This window comes from Lonchura striata, chromosome 2, assembly GCF_050655825.1.
Source record: "Lonchura striata isolate lonStrDom1 chromosome 2, ASM5065582v1, whole genome shotgun sequence".
NCBI lineage: Eukaryota > Metazoa > Chordata > Aves > Passeriformes > Estrildidae > Lonchura > Lonchura striata.
In genome coordinates, this window is record NC_140704.1 from 47,362,908 (window position 1) to 47,386,637 (window position 23,730).

Sequence of the window (23,730 nt, forward strand, 5' to 3'; positions counted from 1 at the left end):
GGTGTGGCTCAGCTGAACAAAGTGTTCAGAAAGAAAGGTCAAGGAAAAAGACAGGGAATGTCCTTCCAAGGAAGAAGGTTGCACTAATGACTGCCCTCATTGTTTTAGTGGTTGCCACATTTTGTCCTCTTACTTGTGCTCTTTGCTCGTAGAAAAGCAATCACCTAAGCAGCCAGAAGGCTCCATCCTTTCCTTAGGATAGTCCTTTCATCTCTTTCTTGGCCTCCCGGGGTAAGAGAATGGTAAATGTGATGCTTGCAGTGCTGAGCAAGTTGAATTGGGTCAGATTTCTTGCCAGTGAACACCACAGAAGCAGGAGCTTTCCAAATCACTGTTGTTTTGTCTTGAGGTATTCAAAATATTTAGATTCAGAGGAGGGGAGTGGATGCTGAATCCTGTGTGGGAGAACCATGTTCCCTTAGAAAAATTTGGGGTTCTTCAGTAAGCTGCTTTTTACAGCAAAATAATAATTGGGTGCATTTCCTGGGCCCAGAAATTTATCTTAATGCAGTATGTGCTGCTGAAGTGTTTGAGACTTTCTAGCAGGGAGAACTGCAAAACAGCATTAGGATTCAGGTTTATCCCTGTGACAGCCACCAAATCAAGCTACTTTTGAGATAAGACTGTGGATTTGCTCTGAAATTACTTCATTTCGCCTACAGGTGTTGCAGCACTTGATTTCAAAATACTGGTCTGATGTAAGGCCTCTACCAGAAGTAAACATGTCAGCACAAGCCAAAATTAATATGACATTCATAATTCCACTTTCTCTTGTCATACAGTGTTGAAGTCATGCAAATATGTCTTCACATTTCTTTTCTGTGCCAGGCTATGAAATTAAATCCAAATGAGAAGAAAGGAACCTTGTAGGCATGTTCAATTTTGGCTCTGCCATAAGGACTCCAAGGTGCCTGGGTGAGCACCATGGCCTGTTGTGATACCCTCACCTCATTCCCTTGGGCTTCCTGCACAGGCTGGTATGCCCAGGGGATGAGGGCTGGAGGTGCTGCCTGCTCACACACTATTTTTAGGGCAGAAGGGGTGCAGCAGCTCCTCGGTGCGGATAGCTGTACAATAAAGGGGCACTATGTTCCTGCTGGCACTGGTGTCACTTTGTACAAGGTCCTTTCACGGTGGGCTGCTGCTCACCCTGCTTTGCTGCTGCCACCTTGCTGTTTGTTGCAGATGCCATAAGTGCAGATGTGTGAAGGAGAGGCTGGAGGAATGGTGTCATACCTGAAGTGCAACTAATATTTGCATTAACTGTACAGCATTTGAGACTTCTGGTGCTCATTATTTTCATGTCTGATTTTTTTTTTTTTTTTCCTTCTAGGTCTCTGTATCCCATATTTACACCTCAGTGGGCTGAGAGATACCATTGCCATCTGTCTTTATTTTTCTAACCCCCCCTGTTTGGACACCACAGTGTGGAGACTACGGGGAATGTGTAATACAGGCTGCCAATTTCATTATCCTTTCCCTCTACAAACATCCACATTACTCATTGCCCTGCTCTTCACATAGGATGAAATACCTGCCTTTTAACAGTGCTTTGGGAAGAGCTGTGTCTCCAGTATGTTCAGCACACTGCCCTCTTTTGAAGCCAAAATACAGGATAAGGCCAGGAAGGCTGTAGTACTGCAGTTTAGAGCTGCCCTTGAAGAGGTTTTTATTTGCCAAGCCCTAGGTTTGAAGTCAAGCCCATCGGATGCTCTGCAACCTCTGTAACCTCTGTAGGTACATCAGAGCCAGGGCAACTACACAGTAACTGGACACTGAAAAAATCTCTCTCTGCTGTCCATCCCCCTCAATGAAAACAGCACAGTGCTACAGAAGCTGTGGCATCTTTCGTTGTAGGAGTCACAGGGATCACTACAGCCAAATACCTCTTTTGATGCTGTGAATGTTGTGGAAGAAAACAGACAGAAAACAGCAGAGAGAATTTGAGCAGACAAAAGTGTCTCTGCCAGATAGTGAATGCTGGGATAAAAAGACATCAGAGTTTCAAGCAAGCATTAAAAACTGCTCTGGAAGGTTTTGGAATATACAAATAGGTGAGGCAAGGTCAAAATGCTTTAAATTTCTGGAAAATGTCTTTTTACTTCAGATGAGTAGAAAGCAGTGTTAGAGACCAGGTAAGCAAAAAGAATAGCCTGCAGAATGAGGAATAAAAAAAAAAAAAAGGAAAAAGAGGTGCTTTTAGCAAAGACAGTGACACAGCAGAATTGAAATACGTGCATAAGCCTGTGAGAAGATACCTTGAAAGTCTCCATGGCAGGAGCCATGGACTTCAGCAAAGGTGGACTTTTTACTTTTTGTGGAGGGGGAAGTGGGGCCTTTGTCATTCTGTTAATGGATGGAATGATATCTCCATAGGCTTCCCAGTAAACAGATCCCCAGGACAGTCTTGTCAGCAAGTACCAGGAATCCTGTGACTGCTTTGCCCTCTCAGTCAGAACATGTTACCATTGCTTTTTGAGGATTTGTGCATCTTTCCCCTAACAGGAGCAGGGTGCTGAGGGCAGATGTAGCAGTTTTGGGCAGGGGTGCAGAGAGAGCATGAGCAGCAGAGGGTGAAGGTGTCATGGGAGGTGATTTCTGTGTGCTGCCTGCATGTGGCTAGGGTGAGGGTCATGCCAGGAAAGGACCCAAAAGGTGCCCCTGTGACCCTACTTCTGCCACAGCTGAGGGCTCCCAGTTTCTGCAGTGCTAAGGAACAACCTTCCTGGCTTTGGACATCCTCATCTGGAGGACAACACCTTGCAAACAAAGTTTCAATCCATGAACAGCCTGTTAAGCAGTTTTAGGACACCAAACCTCAGCCATTTTCATGGCTACATCTGCATACAGCTCCCACTTCATTATACAATCTGCAGGTGAGAATTTTCAAAACTAAGCAGCATTTATTAAAGTGAGTGTTTTGAAAGTCTCTAAGTAAGATCAATTTCTTCCACACACAAGCTGAAGATTGACCATGGTGAAAATAATGTTGCACTAGCAACAGCACTCAAGACCTCCTGCAAAACCAAAACTGCAGTATGGATGTGCTGTGCACTGGCCTGGTTGCAAGGTGTTTTCTGCCTTCCCAGTACCAGGAGGAAGGGAAGAATCCAGCTAATGACCTCTTGGTGTCCCTGTGAGCATTGCTGATGGGTAGTACCAGAACTATTAGTTTTGAAAGCTTCAGTTCATTTTTCTGCAGAGCTTTTGGTGTGTGAATAAAGCCAGAAAGACAAAACACCTCATCAGGAGAACACAGCAAAGAGTGTAAGCAGCAGAGGCAGGGTGAAAACGGACCTCGATAGGGGATTATGTTGCCATTCCTCAGAAATGATGAACCAGTCATGCTCTCCCTCCTGAGAGGAGGTGGCACAATAGGTAAGATTGATATACATGCTTTTAAACACTTCCTCCCCCCACCCCCCTGTTGTTATTATTCATTTCCTCTGCTAAGTTAGAAATAATTACTTCAGACATGCCATTAGTCATTTTATGACTGGTTTATAAAAGAAAGAAAGAAATGCAAGCTCTAAATGAGAACTGGTAGGTGCCTATGACAAATACAGGTAAAGAAACAACAAGTGTTTTTAGCAGAAAATAACAAAGAAGGACCAATAGCAAAGAAAAATGCCATCATGGAGAAGCACAAAGCAGTGAGACAAAAATGTCCAGGCAGTCAGAAGTACTCTAAAGAAGTCAAATTTATGCTACTATAAATGCTTATTTAGTTTAGACCTTACCCATTGCAGACATCATTCCCAATTGTAGCATAGATAACTATGGCTGGATTGTCCAACAGCTGGTTTCTGGCCAAACTGAAAGATAAATATGGAACTGTGTTAACAGGGAAATACACTCTCAGTGTCTGAATCACACACCATACTTGTGTGAGATCACATTTGGAAGTATCCTGCTTGGATATGTCCAATACCCAAATGACTGTGCTCCTATGTTTGTGAGTTTTTTGGTTTTTTTTTTATTTTTGTTTTGGGGTCTTTTTGGTGGTTATTTTTTTCACTCTAGTTTTATATTTTAGTAAAGTGACTTAAATGAAGTTATTTTCACTTCTTCCTTTTCCTGCTCATGGACTTGCCTTTTTTGCTGTTTTTCCTGCTGTCTTTCCATTTTCTTTGTGTTATTCAGAAGCCAAATCAAATAGTTTCACTTTGGGGCAAAGACATGAATCAATATGGGAATTTTTTAATCAGAGATGGGAGAGGAAGACTAGGTTTGGCTGACAACTAAATCTATGTGTAGAATTGAACTCAAGATCAAATCAGGATGTGGTTTGAATGTCAGTGCTAGAGGGCAAGAATTCATTATTTCTTTTTCTGGAGGAGAGAAAAATAAATCCTTTAGGACACAAACTATATCAGTGTCAAGCAAACTAAATCAAACCCAGCTGACCCACAACCCACCCAAATTAATCTGAAAAGGAGAGTTGCAGCCTCTCACTACTCAGTAGCTACTCAGTTATATCCATATGGAAATAACAGTGGGCCTGTTCATGTCTATCTACATTGCTACACGCAGTTAAGGGGACCCAACACACAGATTTATGGAAAGGCTTAGTCTCTCCCCTAAAATCACTGGAAATTCTCCACTGTCTTAACAGAGCCACGTTGAAGCTCTGGAGATGATGATATCCACACTTAAACCCAGTTTTTCTTCTGTTTGTTAATGTTTATACTAGAGAAGAAAGAGCCAGCACTTCAGAGCACACTGGCCAAGGGAAGCGGTGCTTTTTAGAACATTCCTGGATCATATAATCCTCACAGAGCTTTGCTTGTTTCTGTCAAAGAAGTAGAACTGCATCAGTGCTCCTGTACCTCGAGTTAGCTCTTGAATCCCATTAAGCACTCACCTTTTTATTAAAGAGAGGAGATTTCCTGAAGAACCACCTGATCACACATAGGGGGAACAAGAGAAATAGTACAATATTGTTACAGAGACAAAAAACCCCTGAATGCAAAACCAAACTACATCACATATTTCCAAGAATGTAGAAGCACTAAAAGTAAAAATGGAGCAACAATTCATCTCTGTAACCTTTTTAGGTGTTGGCATCAAGAACTAAAGCTATATCCAGGGACCTGCTGCTTTCTTATCTGAGTTGCACACTTCAGCCTGTAGAAAATAAAATACTTTCAAGTGCAGGGTTATTTGGATCTGGCTTTTAATCCAAATCTGGCTGCTTCTTCCCATCTGTTGAACATAGTAGTCTCCTGTAAACCAGCCAACCTGACTTGTCAACGGTTGATCTATTTTAACTTTCCCTATAAATTGCAAAGGGAACTGTTCTCACTCTTCTGAGAGAGTAAGTGTCTCACAGCTATACCACATTTGGACTGATTCAGGTCCTAAACATAGGCACCAAGTGCCATTTTTGACATCCCAGAGTATCCAAGACACCTGCAGCAGGGCTGGCAGATACACCATAAGATGCATGAGAGATTGTGTACTTCTGGAGAGACAGCTGGAGGTGGGAAAGATACCATAAAGCACTACCACCAATAGCTGTAGGCATCAGTGTTTGGGTTCCTGCACGGCTCTCCCCATGAGTGTCAGACTTAGAAAAAGTAGTATTAGGCCAGCTGCACTCCTCTCAAGAGATTCTGCATTTCATTAGCATTTCACCCAAAGTGTTGGATGAAAATCTTTCCTCCTTGAGGAAAGAAGCAGGCTACACCTAAACATCTGTGAGCATCTGCATTTACCTTTTGAATGAGAAAAGTATTACCATTTAGTAAAGCTTTTATACATTAAACTTATTAGCAGGTCTTTAAAGGCTAGGCATATTCATCCCAACCATCTCCAGCATACAAATCAAACTACATCACCTGCAGTACAAGAGGGATAGCAAACAAGGAGCCAAAAATGACGTTATGCTTTGGTCATGATGAGACTAGGTCTGTGATTGCAGGAAGCTCACCTCATAGGAAGGTACAGAAACATAAACTTCAGAGAAGCAGATCCTACAGGTAGTACTTGCTCTTATTTTTCAGTATTTTCACTCTCTCCTCTTTTTTCATTCCTTCTCCTCTTTTATTATCCTCCTCCTATTCTCAGCTGAATGCTTCCCTGGTCTCTCTCTTCTCTTTTCGGCATTGTGCTTCTGAAGCTTTCTTTGAGGAGTAAATCCTGCCCTCCCTGCAGCTCTTGAGGGGAAACTTGTGGACAGAACATCATTAAATCCCTGCTGAATTGGTATGGGGGAAGAGATCTAAGATATAAATCCCTACGGTAGCAATAATACACTTTGCATTTTAATAGTGATGCCTTTGTTGTTATCACTCACAGTGATGCCAACCGCATATATCAAGGAATCCTTTATGTTTTGAATAATCCAGTTCTTCCAAGCTGAAAATGAAGGTATCAATCTGCTGCTTCTCTCCTGGGGGTTGCTGATCCGTTCAAAAATCCAGCCCTTCTATTGAGAAGCTCTTTTCAGCAGGGTAAGAGCCCGACAAAAACCACAGAAACTATGGCTTGGAACATAACTATCAAAAGTTGTTTGTTTTTGTTTTTGTTTTTATTTTTTCTGTTTAATAGCCCTTCTTTCAGCTAGAGCTGAACACCCTCTGTTTAAGCCATTCTGTCACAAGGCACCCTGGACTGCATCTGTGGTTTCAGCACAAATAAACTAGTGGGACCTCTAGAAATTAAAATGTATTTACAAAAAAGCAATAAGCTGTTTTAGGGTATTACCTCCACAAGCATAGGTAGTTATAAGCAGCTCTGTGGAAAGTGTTAGCACAGAAATAAATCAAAACATCAAGAAAATGAATGGGTATCTTAGAAAAGAGTTTTTATGGGTAAATTGAGTCTTCAAGGAAGCTTTTGTGATATACAGGATGCAATTTGTAATGAAAATATTTGAGAGAGAAAAGGAGATGAAACAGAGCAGTTACCCTCACATTCAATGTCTTGGGATCTGCTCCTGGATTTTTCCTGTCTCTCTCTCTGTTTCTTTCCAAATATTCTCAGACTGGTGATGGGAGTTTTTAAGTATTGGTTGAGAAATCAAGGTTGGGTTTGCTTCCAGTTTTGAGGGAAGGGTCGACCACCTCCAGAGGATAATGGGAGCTTTTAAGAAAGAGAAGGCAGAAATCCTGCCTGGAGAAGTCTGGGGAAGCCCCACAGTGAAAATGCATGTCCTGAGAAGAGCAGTGGGGAATGCCCTTTTGTGCTGAGTCTGACACAGTGCTGGTACTTTTGTAGGGGAGCTGGACAGGAACATTGTTCTTGGTGCCTGGCTTGGCTTGCCATCCCTGCTTTTGGCTGCACATCTCCTCCACCAGATCAGCATCCTTTCCTTGCACACATGTGGGGCTGTGAAGCCTCATTTTCAGAGGAAGGTTTAGTTTTCCTGGGTGGGGTTAGGTCAGGCTGTTCAGCTATTTGCTTTATTGACCCTGAGGGTATATTTTAAAATCCTCACATTCTGGGAAACTATTACACCAAATGAAGCAATAAAAGTGAACCTTTACAATGTAGTATCATTGCAATGATTTAGAGAAGATATCCTGAGATTCTTCTCTTACTAGTAATTTTTTCCTTTTTAAATTCACTTCTTAATTTTCTGCAGTCTTTTGCCTTGACACAGGCTCACCTCTTTTTATATCCTGCAGGTGTCTGTAGTGGAAAGAGGATATGTGGAGAGAAAAACGAATTATGAACACAGTGAGAGATTATAAAAAAATCTACAAGGGAATTGGGAAAAGGAAGGACATGAAATTCTACTCCCATTAATGTAAAAAGAGTAGAACAAGATAATTAGGGTATCAGGTACTGAGGCAATTTGGATATAAATGAGAAGAACCATTGGTCTAGTCATCCTTGACCATCTAGTTTGGTCCTTTTTAAAATTCTCTCTCACCAGAAAGCCCACCTGGGGCACTGCAATGATGGGAGCCATCAACTCTAGTGACCTGCAACTTACAGGCAAGAAAATCAGAAACCACCTGCCTGATGACACCAAAGACGCTGTGAAACACTTTCACAGAAGACTCAAAGGCTCAGGAACGCCATGGGTACCACAGGGAAGAGCAAGGAATATGAGAGCCATTGCCAGTGTCATTGGTGCTGGCACCAGAATTAAGGTGAAAATGCCCACCTGGGCCTGGAAGTGATCCATGCACCATGATACCTGTCTGTGCAACCTCTTCTGCCTGGTAAGATCATAGACTCACAGAATCACAGAATTTTTAGGATTGAAAACAACTTCTGGACAGAACATCTGGTCCAACTCCCCTGCCAAGACAGGGTCACCTTGAGCAAGTGACACAGGAAAAAATCCAGGTGGGTTTGATATGTTGCCAGAGAGGGAGACTCCACACCCTCCCTGGGCAGCTGTTCAGTGCTCTGCCACCCTAAGTGTAAAGATATTCCTTCCAGTGTTGAGATGAAACTTCTTGGATTTTATCCTATGGTCATTGCTCCTCATCCTGTTGCTGAGCACCACCAAAAAGATTCCAGCGGTGTCCTCTTGGTAGCTGCCTTATTTATATGTATCTGTTTGTTGGAGGTGGAGGGCTGGGGCAGATCCTTTCTGATCCCATTTTTTTCAGTAAATTCCTACCATTTAATAAGTTTCTGAGTAGTTCTAGAGACAGCAGGGCTCCTCATTTGTAGCCAGCATGAATCATCTGCTGGAAAGGAAGAACATCCCATATAGCCAAATTATATACCCGAGGAAAATAAATTTTCCCAAGCTTCTGCAGCCAGTTTTCTGAAGCATGAAAATTAATTAAATACAATAGAAACAAAAAGGCATAATCACAGCATAATCAAGTGTCTTTCAAGCCTGCTGTTAGGGACATCAGCTAATCCAAGACACAAAAGCTAACATCATAAACTTCAATTTATAAGGAAGATTACTGTTACCCCTTCATACAACCCCTCTGACAACTCAGGATTTCTTGTTTGCCTTCATTCCTCTGGTTTAAGGTTTTCACTCCTTGATAGTAAGTTTCTTTTTCTTTTTTATGAAAACCCAAGTTCTCGTACCAGAGCTATCCTTCAGTTTAAATCATTCTTCCCCCTATTTGGTGTTTATGCCTCAAAGGAATTCAAAACCTTTTAATTAATGCTTTGCTCAAATGTCAGTGTGTTATATCATCCCTTCAGAAGTCTCCATTGCTCTAATCCTCCCCAAAACTTTTCCCTGTATCTGTATCAAGGTCAGACCTCCTAAGATAAACAGGACCAAACTCAGGTCTTATCAGGATTTGTATGAGAAAGGACTGTCTCCCTGTCTCTAGACAAAATGCCATGCATGATGCATCTTGCAGCCTTCTTACTCTCTTTCCTCTTCTACCTTGCACTCTTGATGGTATCTTGGAATTTCTTTTTGCAGCCCAGTGGCCCTTCCCCTCCACCACCTTTGGCTGATGGGCCACTGGTTTACAGAGGTCTCATCATTACTTCAGTCATGCATGTTTTGTGCAATTTTGCAGCATGTATTTGTGGCAATTCCTGGCACTGCTGTTTCCAAGCTCATCTAAATTATTCCTGTGTAAGGATGTACTCTACTCCGGGAGGGTTAATGCTTTGCAATTTAGCATCATTCACTGAAGCCATCAAGCATGTACCTTGGTCTTTGCTCTAAGGTCACCACTCCAAATGTTAAGCAGCATTAGCCTCAGGAGAGATGCAGGAGTGACATGGCTTTTTTCTCAAACCCACTGCTCTTCCCTGCTTAGCTGCTTCTCTACTCACTTCTTATTTCTTGTATTTATCTTCCTCTTTTTCACACTGGGATAGCATGCATGACACTTTCTTTAATTCTAGGTAGATCAGGTCTGCTGCATATTTATATTAATATTATATATCTCTATATATATCTCTATATATCTATATATATTTTTAAATAGAAGGATGATGTCTACCAGGCCCACAAAATAAATTAATCAGAACCCAACAGTGTTCATTTTTGTTTATGTCTTTGATTACTTATTAAAAATCTGTTCTGAGAGCACATTAAAATGCCAGCACCACTGGGTTAAGTAAGTGCTAAGTTAAATAGGTGCTGCTCTTTACTTTTCCATAAGAAATACATACAACTAAGAAGGGGTTTCTTTTTGTTTCTGACAGATGTTAATTAATGCAGCATCAAATACCAGCACCAGTAATGTCAAAAATAATAATAATGAAAGCTTAAAGAAGTTAACATACCATTTTGGGAAATGTTCTGCAAGTCTCTGTGATTACAGCGATTTCTCTTCCGTAAACGTAGATACAGAGAGTCTGTCCACCCTCTGAAATAAATTGAGAAAATGCAAACTGCTAAAGTCATATGATAATGATGAAAACACAGCTGATATTAAAAACTAAGCATGTTCTTGTCTCTGAAAAACTCAGTACCCCAGTTATGTATATGCTTCTATTTCACCATCTCTCTGTTTTTGTGGCCATAAGTCTTTTTAATCTTGAACAGGGTGGCCTAAAATAAAGCAAAGATACCTGCTCAGAAACTATAAACTGATGAAGAGTTTCTCTGACATTGTTCCATCCAGGAACAATGATTTTATCCCAGTCTTTCAGATAAGGCACTTAAAAACCTTTTTGTTATACATCATTTATCAAAACGATTCTGTTGGTTGTTCACAAATTGACTTTTCAATTGGTTGTTATGGAGCAGTAAGTAAAAGAGAAGAAATATTGGCAGGGCAATCATTTCCCAACATCATAAATCTTGGACAGATTAATCTGAAAACAGGTTACACTTGACTGATATAAGTTCTCTCCTTTATTTTGCACTGTTGAGAAAAATGAAAAAAAAAAAACAAACCCAAAACAAATGAAAAGGATAACAGCCCAGAGGGTGATGAAAAGACCAAGCTCCCAGCCATGAGTACACGGTCATTTCTATCTGGGCTGCAGCTGTTTGTTTGTTTGTTTGTTTGTTTTTCTTTCAGGAGTAGAAGAGATTAAAAACTGAACACTGGACCAAGGCTTTTCACTGGCAACTTCAGGGGCAGGTCTAAGCTCTGATCACTTGTGAGCTTCACATTCTTTGGAGCCCAGACAAGTGGTGTGCACTGAGAGACTGGGCATTGTAACAGAATTTTAAACGTCAGTTTTGCTATGGCTCTGACAGAAAAGGCTCCACAGATCTTTCCTGTTGGCTTGTCAAGTACTAAACTGCCTTTAAGCAGATACTGTGTGAATGTAGCTGAGGCTCAGAGCCTGGATTTTGCACAGGGAGCAAAAAGGAAACAAAAAGACCAAGTATATGGAGCACCAGATATTTTTCCTGGAAAAAAATGTTATTCTGCCAGCTTTTAAATTCTGCTGGTAGAAAGCATCTTCAGGCTTGACCCATGTTTGGTTTGGCATTCAGCTATATTCCTGACTTATCCTAAACATAAAAAATAAAAATTATTTGAAACTTAGGTCAGATCAGGCACTAGTTAATGATTGCATCCTACAGCTCTTGCAGAATTCAAAGGCCTTTTAATGCTGGACAGAGAGATGATAAATAAAATGTTTTCTGGTTTGGTTTTTGTTTGTTTGTTTGTTTTTATTTCACAGTTACAACTGCAGGCATTTCAAGGTGTTTTGGACTTTATTTTCCTTTCCTTCTGGTAGGGAGTTTATTTTATTCCATTTATCCCTGCCACCTTCCCCATCCATGTGAGCCAAACGAACACAGCAAATTAGGTCACAGACTCTTTCAAATTCTCCTTTTGCTATTTCCTTCTAAATGCATTTTAAAAAAAAACAAACGTAGGAGGGGGAGAAGAAAGATTTTCCCCCAGTAGGGAACACTATGAAATAACCATGGGGATACCCTTTATTTCACTGTTTCATCAGAAAAAAGGAACCAAGAGGAAGAAAGGAGGACTTTAAAAAAATAAGAATAGAAAAAGGCTGATTTTTGTTACTTTCAGCAATGCTCTGCTTCCCCTGAATTATGTAGAAGAACTAGTTTATCTTTTATTTCTTTGGGGTTTTTCTACTTCTAAATTGCAGTTTGACTGGTTCTAAAACCTTCCTTGAATTTCAGGAAGACTTGCTTATATATTTTAAATATCTTTTAACGCCCTGGATTCAGGGTTGATCTTGGTTTTAGAAAGAGCAGATGCAGAGCTGAACAGTATTTTTCTCTTTCCTTTCAAGCACTGTTTTGGGTTTTTTTTCCTTGCAGTGCTCTGAGAGATGTAGAGGCTTGCTATGACTTGGCCACCCTGTCTGTTGGCTTACCCGATGGTGGAATTGAGAAATCCAGTGATCTCTGAGAACTGGGGCCAGTCAAACTCATCACTGAAAGCCATGGGGAGATTAGCAAACGATTTCTGAAAGAAAAATTTTAAAATCAACCCAGTTTCACCCTCACAGACATAAAATCCTCTTAGCAAATTTGAACACTTCTTAGCCAGAGCATTAACCAGACAGCAGCAATTGTAACCACCACTAGTAGTGGTAATTATGTATGCATATGCTTAAAAAGTTGGCTTTTGTAAGACAGGTATATGAGGGGATGGAGGAAGGAAAAGCAGAGGATATGTCTGAATTGCAGCTCTTGGTTCCCTTTTTTCCTGAAAGAGCCCAAAACTCCCCTTTATGTGAGCAGGTAGTGCAGGTGCAGACCCCCGAGGCAGCAGCTGATTCTCCACAATCCATCCTGCCCAAAGGTGTGTCAGCCCTGGGCCCAGGAAGAGATGACAGCGTGAAGCCCCCAGAGAATATGGCAAAGGCATAATGTCAAATTCTCTCAAAGTTCCCCTGCCTTCTACAGCAGGATGAGCTGAGCACTTCCAATTCCCTGAAAACCTCTGCCTGGTCCTCACTAAATTTTGGGGATGGCACTAAAGCAACAGGGTCAGAAAGGCCAGGGTCAGCCCCTGCCTGAGTATGGCAGGGACAAGGGAAAAACACATAATCTGATTTAACCTAGCTGTGCAAATACATGCATGCTGTACCCTTCTCTGTTTTGCTGATATTGGTCCCTAATGCTTTTTTACAGCAACTGATACCCTGCGAAAGCCTCTCTACAGATGCAAGCCATGTTGCACATTCAAAACCCTGTTCTTTCCCACTTTGTTTTCTGAATGTCCCAAAAATCATGAAAGGTTAGGAAAATAGCCTTGATAAATTGTGCCACCTCAGAAGGACAGAACATGGAGTAAATTTCCAGCTTCTCCTCATCTGGGGTTTGCTTGCAAAGACAAATGTATAAATCCACTGTGCTCATAAAGAGGAAAACTGCTGATGAAAAAGGTAATAACCAAAAGAAGGTCAAAACATAAAATCAGAAAACCTACAGGCTGGTTTAATCCATATAATTTATTAGCTTCATTTTCTCTTCAAGCAATAGTGGGGTTTCATTCAGACCTCACTGCTATAAACAACAAGCAGGTGGGTAATTCTTTATCCAGGAGGCTCAGAGTAACTGAGGAGCTAGAGTACAGCTAAATCTTGTGCTCCCCACCACGTTTAATTCCAAGAAAATTATTGTTTAGGTGAATGGGAGCTATACTTGAGGATATGGGTTGAGTATATGTCTAAGGGTTTTGACTGTAAGAGGATGGAGGGAGATGCAGGGAAAAGGGAGGAAAAGCAAGTAAAGGGGGGGTTGTGGGGGACAGAAAATCCTGAAGCCATGTTCTGAGCAGTCTAATGCACAGCAGATGCCAGTTTAAGCGTGTAACAGCACATTTGACCCACTTTCAGTACATCTGCATTAGTTACAAGGTGAAAAGGGGCCTATCTTAATTATCTTTCAGTTTGTTCTCTCTCTCTCACACATACATATATGTGTCCTTGTGTGTATGTGTACATACACATAAAAATAAAAAACATTCTTTTTTTAGGGCTGCAGGGGAACTTCGAATTTGCCTTCTCCAAATCTGTTAGTTTTGTGTGCAAACAAGCACATAATCCAAGGGCACAGCTATGAGCAGAAGGGGAGGGATACAGCATAGCTTGGCCTTTTGCAATATTTTCCTCCTCACAGGTTTGCATTAGAGGTGAGAGAAACAATCTCCTAGGACAGAAAAAACCCTGAAGGTATGATCTCTTATAAGTAGCACATATATTAGAGTATAAAAGAGATAAGAATTATTTAGTACGTTTTAAACACATTATTTTATGAACAATTCTCTCATTATTTACCATTGGCACTCCAAAAACAATATCTTCATTGGACAAGTCCCAGTAATTCTTAACTGTTTGGTTTCTTTTCCCCTGCAAACTTGGCTTAAATATGAATTTGACAGAACCTAATTGAGTTGCAAATTGATTTGAAGAGGAACAATTGAGCCCAAAATTATAGTTGCATTTGAAAACTGGATATGCATTTAGCATTGACACTGTTCCAACAAAGCACTTAAGGGCCAGACTTCTGAAGATATTTCAGATCCAAAGGATAAAGATGAGTAGTTAATGGAAAATTCAGAAGAATGCTGAACCTTAAACTCTGCACTGATGTAGTTTGGAAAGTACAGCCTAACAGACTGTGTTGCTTAGTCTCAGATGCAAATGTGTCCCACTCTAGAGGTGCAACTGTGTTGACTTTTAGCATAAAACTCTCTTGAGCACAGCCTTGTTTAAATACCATTCTCTAGACTATTCTGGCTGAGAAACCTACTTCAGCCCACGTGCCAGATTTTAGCAGAGAATCAGTAGAAAATTATTCCAGCCTAGCTTCAAATGCCATATTTTAGCATCAAATGCTTTAGATAGGTCTCATTCCAGTGAACATCCTCCTCTCCTGGATGTGTCCTACCATGAAGCATGGGGCAGCCAAAGCCAAGGCTGATGTTTAATGCACACATGCCAAGCTGTGCTTAAATGGAAGAAGGTTCAGGGCTGCTGTGGCAAGAGATTTTCAAAATCAGAATACAAAAGGCCAGAGGAAACCTAACACTTATATAAGCCTTACCATCCTGGAAATCCTGAAATCATTGAGGTATACCTTACTTTGAATGAAAATTGGGTGTTTCTTTTAATAATGATTTTAATGCTGTTCAAATCCCGGTGAAAGTATTAAGTACCACAGACAACTTTATTATTCTAAGTGTACAGATAATCAAACCTTAAATTCTCAAGAAAAGCACAGCCTATATTTTTAAAAAGCACAAATTGCATTTCTGCTCTGTAAAGCTGCAAGGGATAGAGGTTTGAAATTAGCAAAATTATTACCTTATTTCCCGCAAAATGCAGTGTCTTAGTTATAACAACAGTAGCTTGGAGAAATCTGCCTACATTTCACTGGATCTAGAGGAATGTTAGATAATGTTTTTAAACAGAATTGCACACATCAAATTCCTGTTTTTTTTCTAGTGGTGTGAAAAAACAGAAGTCAAAGGGATAAGTGCTCAGGACATTCTGAATCCACATTTAAAGAAATGATGAATTCTGCTAATAGGAAATAAATAATATGAAATAGTTAACTTTAATGAGATCTGAGAACCCCTTGAATTTCTAGGCAGCTAGCTATCTACTGGACTATGGATAAATGTAGGACTTATTTTTCTCTTTATTCGGAAATAAAGAGATCCAACAGTTTTAAATTGCATCTTTCCAGAAAGGGTATTATTTCCATCACATGTATAGATATAGTGCTTTTACCTCAAAATAAAAATGTCTCTAAAATGAGATATGAAAGTTGCTTCTATTCCAGACATACAACAGAAAAATGCTGTAATTAGTAGTTATTTGGAAGTCAATAGTAAGCAGATGGACAGAGCAGCAGGAGCACAATACCCATCACTAGACATACTAGTGTTTTCAACATTAGCTTTCTGCATCTACCTCAAAAAACAACCCAGTATTTCTTCTGCTTTGCTAAACCTTATAAAGTACATGTCTAGTGCATTACACTTTTAGTGTCCAGATTTTCAGGTTAAAGGGATTAGCATTCAGCTCAATTCTTGCTGAAACTCTTAAAAGTTTGGTAAACCCAAGAGTTGTTGATAACCAGAAAGCCAAAATAAAGTTGATTCAACCCCTTCTTAGAGATGTATCATTCTCTTTGTGTAAGGTGCCTGTGACTCCCCTATATAGGAAAGAGTGGTGGTTTTTTAGTTGTTCTGTTTGTCTGATTTCTTGTTTCAACTGGAGAAATAGCATGCCTGAGCTGCAGTTTTCAAAGATGTTTCTTAGAAACACCTTTGCATGGGAATAATGGGTGTTTCCCACACTGAGTAATGTCCCTGTGTGCTCTTTCTGGGAAGAACATGCTCTGAGAGGGATGCTAACTGTATATGTGACAGGCTCCTAGGTAAAGGCTTTGGAAATAGCACTGGAAAACAAGAGTGCCCCCTCTGATATTTAGCATGCCAGAGAACTTGATGTGGGAAAAGGAATGATTCAACTTGATGCATCCCATACAACATGAGACATATAACAGAAGGAGTCGCCCTGCACCAGATTACACTGGGGGTTATGACCCTTACAGGGCAGAGCTAAGAGAGCAGTAAGTTCCTAATTAGACCAGGAAATCCCAAATCCAATGTATAGCATCTTCCCAACAATGCTCTTCAAGTCAATGGCATAGACATATGAATTCCAAAGCTGTTCAGCCCAAATACCCATCTTGTCACCCCTATGCTGAATATCCAGCTACCCAAAAAACATCCTGAGTTTCTCATTCACATTCTCTTTTCTTTCTATACTCATCATAGTCTCTCCTTTGCAAGGTAGACTACATTCAGCAAAATCAGGGAAAACAACCATTCTGCAGAACTTCTTAATGAAATACTCAGTATCCCTCCTAAAAAATTATTTTCTCACCTAATTAGTTTTAAAAATGGAATTAACAGCTGCCACTGATGTGGTGCTGTTTAGCAGATGGGACCACAGCGTTTTTACCAAGTGTAAATTTTACCTTACAACTGTATATGTAAACACTTGTATATGTAAATACATAAAAGGATGAATATAAATAAGAAATATACAAAATATAGAAAGCATATAAAATGAATATAAAATATTCATTCAGTAAAAATATAGAAAAATATTAAAGTAATAAAATAATACACAGAATAAATCTAAGTTACACACAACTTTTTCCTGTACACATGATAAAAAATCTGGACAGGGCATGGGCAAAGAAGTGCTACTTGCAATTCCATGCAGAGGTTTGAGGTTCTATTGAAATGAAAATGAAAGCTTTGAACTTACTCTAGTATTGATGTGGATAAAATCATTTGACAAACTAATATTTTTACATGTTTTATCAAAGAAATTTTGGCAGAATCAAAGCCAAGTGTCTTGAGTTAGCACAAGGGAACAAAGATGATGCCTTTTCCTCCCTTCTCCAAGACTTATCTTCAAATCCTTGCTGTGGTCCCAGATTAAAGATGTTTCCTGTAAGATTAGGACATAGACTCTCTGCACTTTCTCGGTCACAAAACCATCTCTGGATGTGCTTCAAAATTCTCCTTGAGGGAAGCCTTGGCACTGAAAAATTACTGAAGCCAGTTAATTTGTTAACTAAGCCTGGAGATGAAGGATATTTGCCAGTGGCTTTTAATACAACACAAGAGACAGAAGTCTTGCACTTTCACAACCCCAAGGCAGTAAAATTGCTGCTGTTGACATCTTCCACAGAGAAAGCAAGACACAAAGGACAAGGAAGAGGAAGAGGTGTTGATAAAGTATGAATTAGTTCAGAAATTGTATTGCTAGTGCTTTTGTGCTCAGGTGACAGCTTTCACATTCATGGTGAGCTCCAAATTAAATAACCTTTTACTTTTGCTAGAGTTTAATCACAGATAATAGTTTTTATACAACTGAGATCTCTGTACATCTGTATTAATATTTAACTGATGTATTTTTGCCAGGTTGGTAGGAAAGCTTGGAAGTAGTCCTAGAAAAATCATGTTGTTTCCTATCCCAGACCGCACATATATTTTTGGGGCCTTACACAGAGTGCACCAATTCCCTCCCCATGCAAGCTGCTCTGCACTCATCAGACAGTAACAATGAGCATCCAAATCTCACTTTGGTAATCTGCACTCCAGTTCCCAACGTTGGAGCTTATGCTTTGGCATGCTATTAGCAGACCTTGACCCATCCAGCTGGTGGATCAGCAAGCTTCAAGCAAGAGAAATTCTTTCTAAATCTTCATTACAATGGTAATAAAATGCTGACATAGTCTAAAACTGGTCTTGCCTACATGGCTTTACTACCAGCCTTACTGTCAGAATCATCCTTGCCATCAGTATTATAGTTATCTTTATTAGATGAGATAATCTCAATTATCATTAGTGCTAATTTATTATGTTCCTCATCAGCTCTGTCATCAGTGTCATTCATCTAATTGTTGCTCATAAGCATTTAACAAAGAAAAACAATGGCTAATCTGCAACATTTAAATCAGCTCTGGGAGCAAAAGCAGAAAAAACCCATGAAACTCTCAGACCTTCCATAGCACTGCAACTACTAACAGTCTGGAAAAATAATTGTTCTCCAGAAAATGTCTGTGACCTTATTCTACAAACATCAGTGGATGTGTAGAAGGTTTTCATCAGGAAGGGTGGCCAGTGATGATCTGTCTGCCCACCCCTGTGCAACAGACCCTTGTGCAGAGAAGGACAAGGTACAGTCCTCCCTGGCTAGGGACAGACATCACCTCAGGATAAGAAACAACAGAGAAGGTCGGGAACATACCTGCACATTTATCTCCACCCCATAATTGCAGTTTTCAGAAATTATCTTTTCCTCTCAATTATTTCATTACATGCCAGTGAGCTGCAACAAGCTCAGTATAGTTCACAGTCAGAGGCATTTTGTTAGTTTTTGAAAATAGGAAATGCTGGGATACCACCCAAGGATAGACATCAGTGTGGCAGTGATATTTTATGGTGACAGGAACTCTTGCCTTAAGGAAAAATCTATTATAAAGACTTGGAGGACCCTCAAACACCTGCAAATGCATTTGTTCAACCATCCTCAAACACAGAACACTGGAGTTATGAGACCTGTTTCGCAGATGCCACAGAATGAGGGAAAACAATCCAGGGCATGTCATTTCAAAGCCAGATTCCTAAAGCAGAAATTCCCCAACTGTCAGCAGGGTCACTTCTGCAAACACTGTCACAGCAAGGAGCCATCCCAACCAGGCTGCTAATGGCAGATCTGATCCCACAGGCAGCATGGGTCCCCTTGAGCCACAGGCACGTGCGTGGGAAGCCAGATGTCCTGGTCTGTGCCTCTGGCACAGCACTGGGACACTGCAGCCAAACTCTTCCCTGACCCAGCTGCACAGATGCTGGAGGAGCAGCAGTAGCACGGGGCTGTGCTTTTTTATCTTCATAGGAGCAGATGCAGGAGGGGACTGATACACGTGAGACCATAACTACAAATTCCAGTGCAGTGAAGCATTTTGCACTTGTTTCCCCTTGGCAACCTGCAGCACGGCAGAGAAAGCAAATGGCAAGCAATGGTGGTTTTGGCAAGCTGAACGTGATTCCTCACCGCTGACATCTGTGTGACGGTCATCCACTCGGGAGGGATATGGAAGTGAGCGCCGGCCGAGTCTCCCAGGAGCACGACCCCTCTGGAGTCTGCACCTGATGGATGCATTTTGTTAGTCACATGGGCAGAAGAGCACACTGAAACCCAGCTGGGAGAGTGCATAAAGAGGAACAGCAGTAGCAGCTGATGGAGTCACAGGGGTGACTGACTATACCACCCTGCACGTGGCTTAAATGTTCAGACACTGCAATAGGATTTTCACTCCATCTGCAGCAGAAACTGTCTAAAAGGCATTTGCCAACACCCTAGAGAAACAACTGGGAACTGGGCATGAAAAATAGAGGGAGGTCTTGCTAATCGGAAAAGAACCCTGGTTGTATTCAAATTGTGTGTTATTTCAGCAGAGGTTCTGCTGTGCAGACAGTGTTTATTTTTACTATCCATAGATTATGCATTAAAAAGTACTTAAACATTTAGGGAAATCGGATTACTCAGAAAATTGCTCAAAGCTCCTTATAACAGAACTGGGTGGTGGATGTGCTACTCATATGAGTATTTCTGCTAGAACAATCTGTCTGGTTTATAATTAATGTCACTTAACATTTGTAGATTAGCCTTTCATCTAAAAATGTTGAGGAGTCTTGCCAGGCAATGGTTCATCCCCAGGATACTGATTTCAGTGTGAGGTGAGGTGAGTGGCAACCACAGTCACTGCTGATTTATGAGGGTTTTATATGTGCAGTGTGGACACACAGGCACCCACCCACACCATGGTCAGGGAGATCAGCTGATGCCACTACTTCACCCCTTTAAGGCCTTATCTGGAAAAAAATGCATGCATTTATGGCAAGAGGTAAAACTGGACAAATGCAAATGTTAAGCTGCTTCCCTAAATCTCAAAGCCATTATTCTGGGTTAGTCTCCAAGCACCAGAGAAGATACAGAGCTGACACCTCAGTTTGCTGCTGTCCAGGAAATTACCAGCAGCCTATGTTTTCCAAGTTTCATCTTTACCCATCCTCAAGACTAAAAAAACTCAATAATTTTGCTTTTCTCATGATGTTAAAAAGCCTGTTGTCTTTCCCTTGCCTTGTGAATGTGCAAATATTGAAATATTTATAAAATTAATACATAAGATACATGGTACTCTAATGATTTACCTTTGCAGAACTTCTCTTCATAGGGAATTCCATCTTTCGGATCCACACCCTGTTGGAGAAGGGAAAGGGTAGATAACAGTATCTATCTAGCACCTGAAGAATGGCAGCAAAACAGAGGCTGAGAATTTAGTTATTCTTGAATGTTTGCCTGCAGGAGGCACTGCATCATAATAATGATGTATTCCATTCCATTATTTTAATAAGTATATGTGCATTTTAATTAATCATATAAGCTATACTTTAAACAATCATAGGCATCAATAAACAAAATATCAGCTAATAAAACCAGAATAAATAAAAAGGAAATATCTGTAAACCAAATCAAAGACTAAAGAGGACAAAAGAGAAGCAGCAGACAGGAAGATGCAACTTCATTTACTTACCCATATGCCATTGCAGTTAGAGTCACCTTTTGCATCCCAGTTATCAGGACTAAAATGGAGACACAAAAGGATAAGAAACGTCACAAAAAAAATTTGGGAGATCAGATTCCCCAGTGTCATTTTTCACCAAGACTGAAAAGAAATTAGAAATTCCTTTCTGCATGGAAGGTTGGGGTTTTCCCCTTTTTGGATCTAGGAGAGGCAATTTTTCCTAGCAAAATGCAAGCGCAAAATGCAACATTAATTTAAAGTCAATACTGGAAGTTGCTGAACGAATCTTTTAGTCAGTGGCATGGTTTCCCTCCCCACCTCTGGCCTGTCTGACCAATTTTAGCTGCAGATGCTTTAGAGAAAGGAAAGAAATGCGTGCACCACCCCTGCAAAGCAGTCCCATCCTGGTCTTGATCATCCCTTCTAGTCTCCCTCACAGCAAAGTCAAGCAACAGTGATGTGCTGTCTAAGAGTATGGTCAAAGCAAAATCTGGAGCTCATTCTTCTTAAAGCCACAGTTAATAAGAAGCCTTTAAAATAATTAAAGTCCTTACCGCCTGCCAGGGTACACAGTTGTGTTTTTATCGTTGCAGTCTCTGCCTCGCCAGTGATAGCCCCTCAACGTCTAAAAGCCAGGAGAAACACGCAGATAGGACAGCCATTATTACTCTTACACTTTTAATTTAAAATATCTAAAATGAAAATCTAACTCAAGGTGTAGGAATAAAATCCAGTAAACAGGTTGAATTCCACAGCTCCTTTGCCAAGTTTTGATTAGTGACACCTAGCATGCTTTGGTGCAGAAATAAGAAAATTTGGCAATTTATTTTTTTGTTTAATATGACTTCACCTCTTATTAATTCAGTAAACAACCACTCAGCAGCAGAGCAATTTGCTTCTGCAGGGAGCACAGCTTTATGTGTGCATTTCCCCAGGTGGCACACATGAGTGATTGCTTTTGCATCCAGGAAAAAAACCCAACATTTTATGACAAAAAAACCTTCCATTCATTTTATTCCTATTCCTATTTTCACATGAATGGATAAGGCTTTGAAGAAAGTAGGAGGAATCCCAGAGACATCCTCATTATCAAGGGATTACTGTACAAAAGGAAAGGCTTTGCTTACCGGGAAGGTACTAAATTTATCTCCATCAAAATCTTCAAAAGGCACTTTATTTCTTAGAATACTGTAAAAAACAAAAACAAAACCCATAGTGTTAACATATGGAAGGGAATCTATTAAGAAAGTAAAAAACACAGTGAAGTGTACAGAACAGATAATAGCTGGCATGATATTCACTGCTCTATATTCAGTTGTGCCTCTGTGCTTGTACTTCAGCAAAGTGATCCTGCTCAAAAGAGCAAATTCTGTATTTCAATATCCACTGACTGAGCTGTGGAGGTCAGGCTGATGGACTCCTGTATGGCTTCAATGTTGAACCTGCAGTCTCTAAGACAAACTAGGACAACAAATCTGTGGTAAATGTTTGGGTTGGTTTGTTTTTTGGTTTTTTTGTTTGTTTGTTTTTGGTAGTTTTTTTGTGGGGTTTTTTGTTTGTTTGTTTGTTTTTGTTGGTTGGTTTTGGTTTATTTTTTTTTCTTTTCCTTTTTTTTTAGCTACAGGAAGAGGAAACTAGAAAACTTAAAGCAGTGAGAGAGAGTGTATGAGGGAGAGATCAGAAAATCTGAGTTGAACACATGCAATCCAATATATGATGTAGAATTTCATTCCCTTCCACTGTCTGAACTCACAGGGCTCAAATTCAGCTTATGTAGTCTGACCAACATTTCAAAAGACACTTGCAAGATTTTTAATGTCAATCAACCAACTCCCAATAAACTCCTGATATTTGCAGTATCAATTAAATGAGCAGAAACAGGTGAGCAAGTTAGTCTTGGCAGTTGAATCAGTCAAATATACAGCTGATTTATTCTTAGACCTTCATGAGTATTCTTCCAAGTCATTGGAGTACATTCACAAATATGTTTTATGAGTAATTGCCCAGCTCATGTCCTTGGCCTTTCTTAGAAACTGACTCAAAGTCAGCACTGTCATGAGTTGTTTTTCCTGGATGCCATCTTAAACACCTTGGGATTGTTCTATGCTTCACAACTGGCATTCAGTTTGGGTTCCTCACAGAGTTATGCAGGTGCTGGTGGCCTTCCTGCACTAAGACATGGGCATCACAACTGGGTGAACAAATTAAGTGAAGAAGTTTCTTGGGCTCAGAAAATCTCAGGAGAAAAGTGGCTTCCTCTTGGAGATGCCTTATCTGTGAGTGTGTCACTTACTTGAGCTCTGGGATGTGCTAAAATTGAGCAAATGCTTTAAGCAATAAAACAACCACAACGATTCCTGTGAAGAATATTACTTACCTGAACCCTGTGCAGGCTCTTTCTGTACTACCTAGACAGTGGTTTTATAAAGAAAACCAACACAGGTAAATACGGGAAGCTCTGTTAGCTAAGGATGACTTTTGAAAGAAGCAAATTTACCATGTTCTGCTTCTGGTTAAAGACTGAAAATGTATACATACTATTTAATCTTCTCACACAGGTTAGCCAGAAGAGGAAATGTGCATACACTTGAGAACCCCAGGAAGCTTTTCTGGAGAGGAAGAAAAATAAAAGTAGATGGATGCATTAGTTCACAGTGGTGGTGTAGCTTGGCATATTCAGTGTTAGTAAATTACAGAGTGTATTTTCTGCCTAGGAACATCCAAAAACTCCAATGATGTCAATAAGGATGCTACATGCCAGAGGATTT

The 23,730-nt window shown here is 40.3% G+C and overlaps 1 protein-coding gene across 5 annotated transcripts in view; it reads right to left on the reverse strand.

Moving 5' to 3' along the window:
* The window catches only part of AOAH (acyloxyacyl hydrolase), an 83,057-nt gene that overhangs the window by 15,725 nt on the left and 43,602 nt on the right, over nucleotides 1-23,730 (reverse strand). For all 5 annotated transcript variants that reach the window (XM_085573349.1, XM_085573350.1, XM_085573351.1 and 2 more), the window contains 10 exons: nucleotides 23,501-23,571; nucleotides 22,090-22,150; nucleotides 21,517-21,587; nucleotides 20,972-21,020; nucleotides 20,589-20,637; nucleotides 19,429-19,523; nucleotides 12,208-12,299; nucleotides 10,177-10,259; nucleotides 4,865-4,901; nucleotides 3,741-3,815 (listed from right to left, as the gene is read on the reverse strand). In XM_085573349.1, the coding sequence (XP_085429475.1) occupies nucleotides 3,741-3,815; nucleotides 4,865-4,901; nucleotides 10,177-10,259; nucleotides 12,208-12,299; nucleotides 19,429-19,523; nucleotides 20,589-20,637; nucleotides 20,972-21,020; nucleotides 21,517-21,587; nucleotides 22,090-22,150; nucleotides 23,501-23,571 (683 nt within the window). The remainder of the gene's footprint in view (nucleotides 1-3,740; nucleotides 3,816-4,864; nucleotides 4,902-10,176; nucleotides 10,260-12,207; nucleotides 12,300-19,428; nucleotides 19,524-20,588; nucleotides 20,638-20,971; nucleotides 21,021-21,516; nucleotides 21,588-22,089; nucleotides 22,151-23,500; nucleotides 23,572-23,730) is intronic.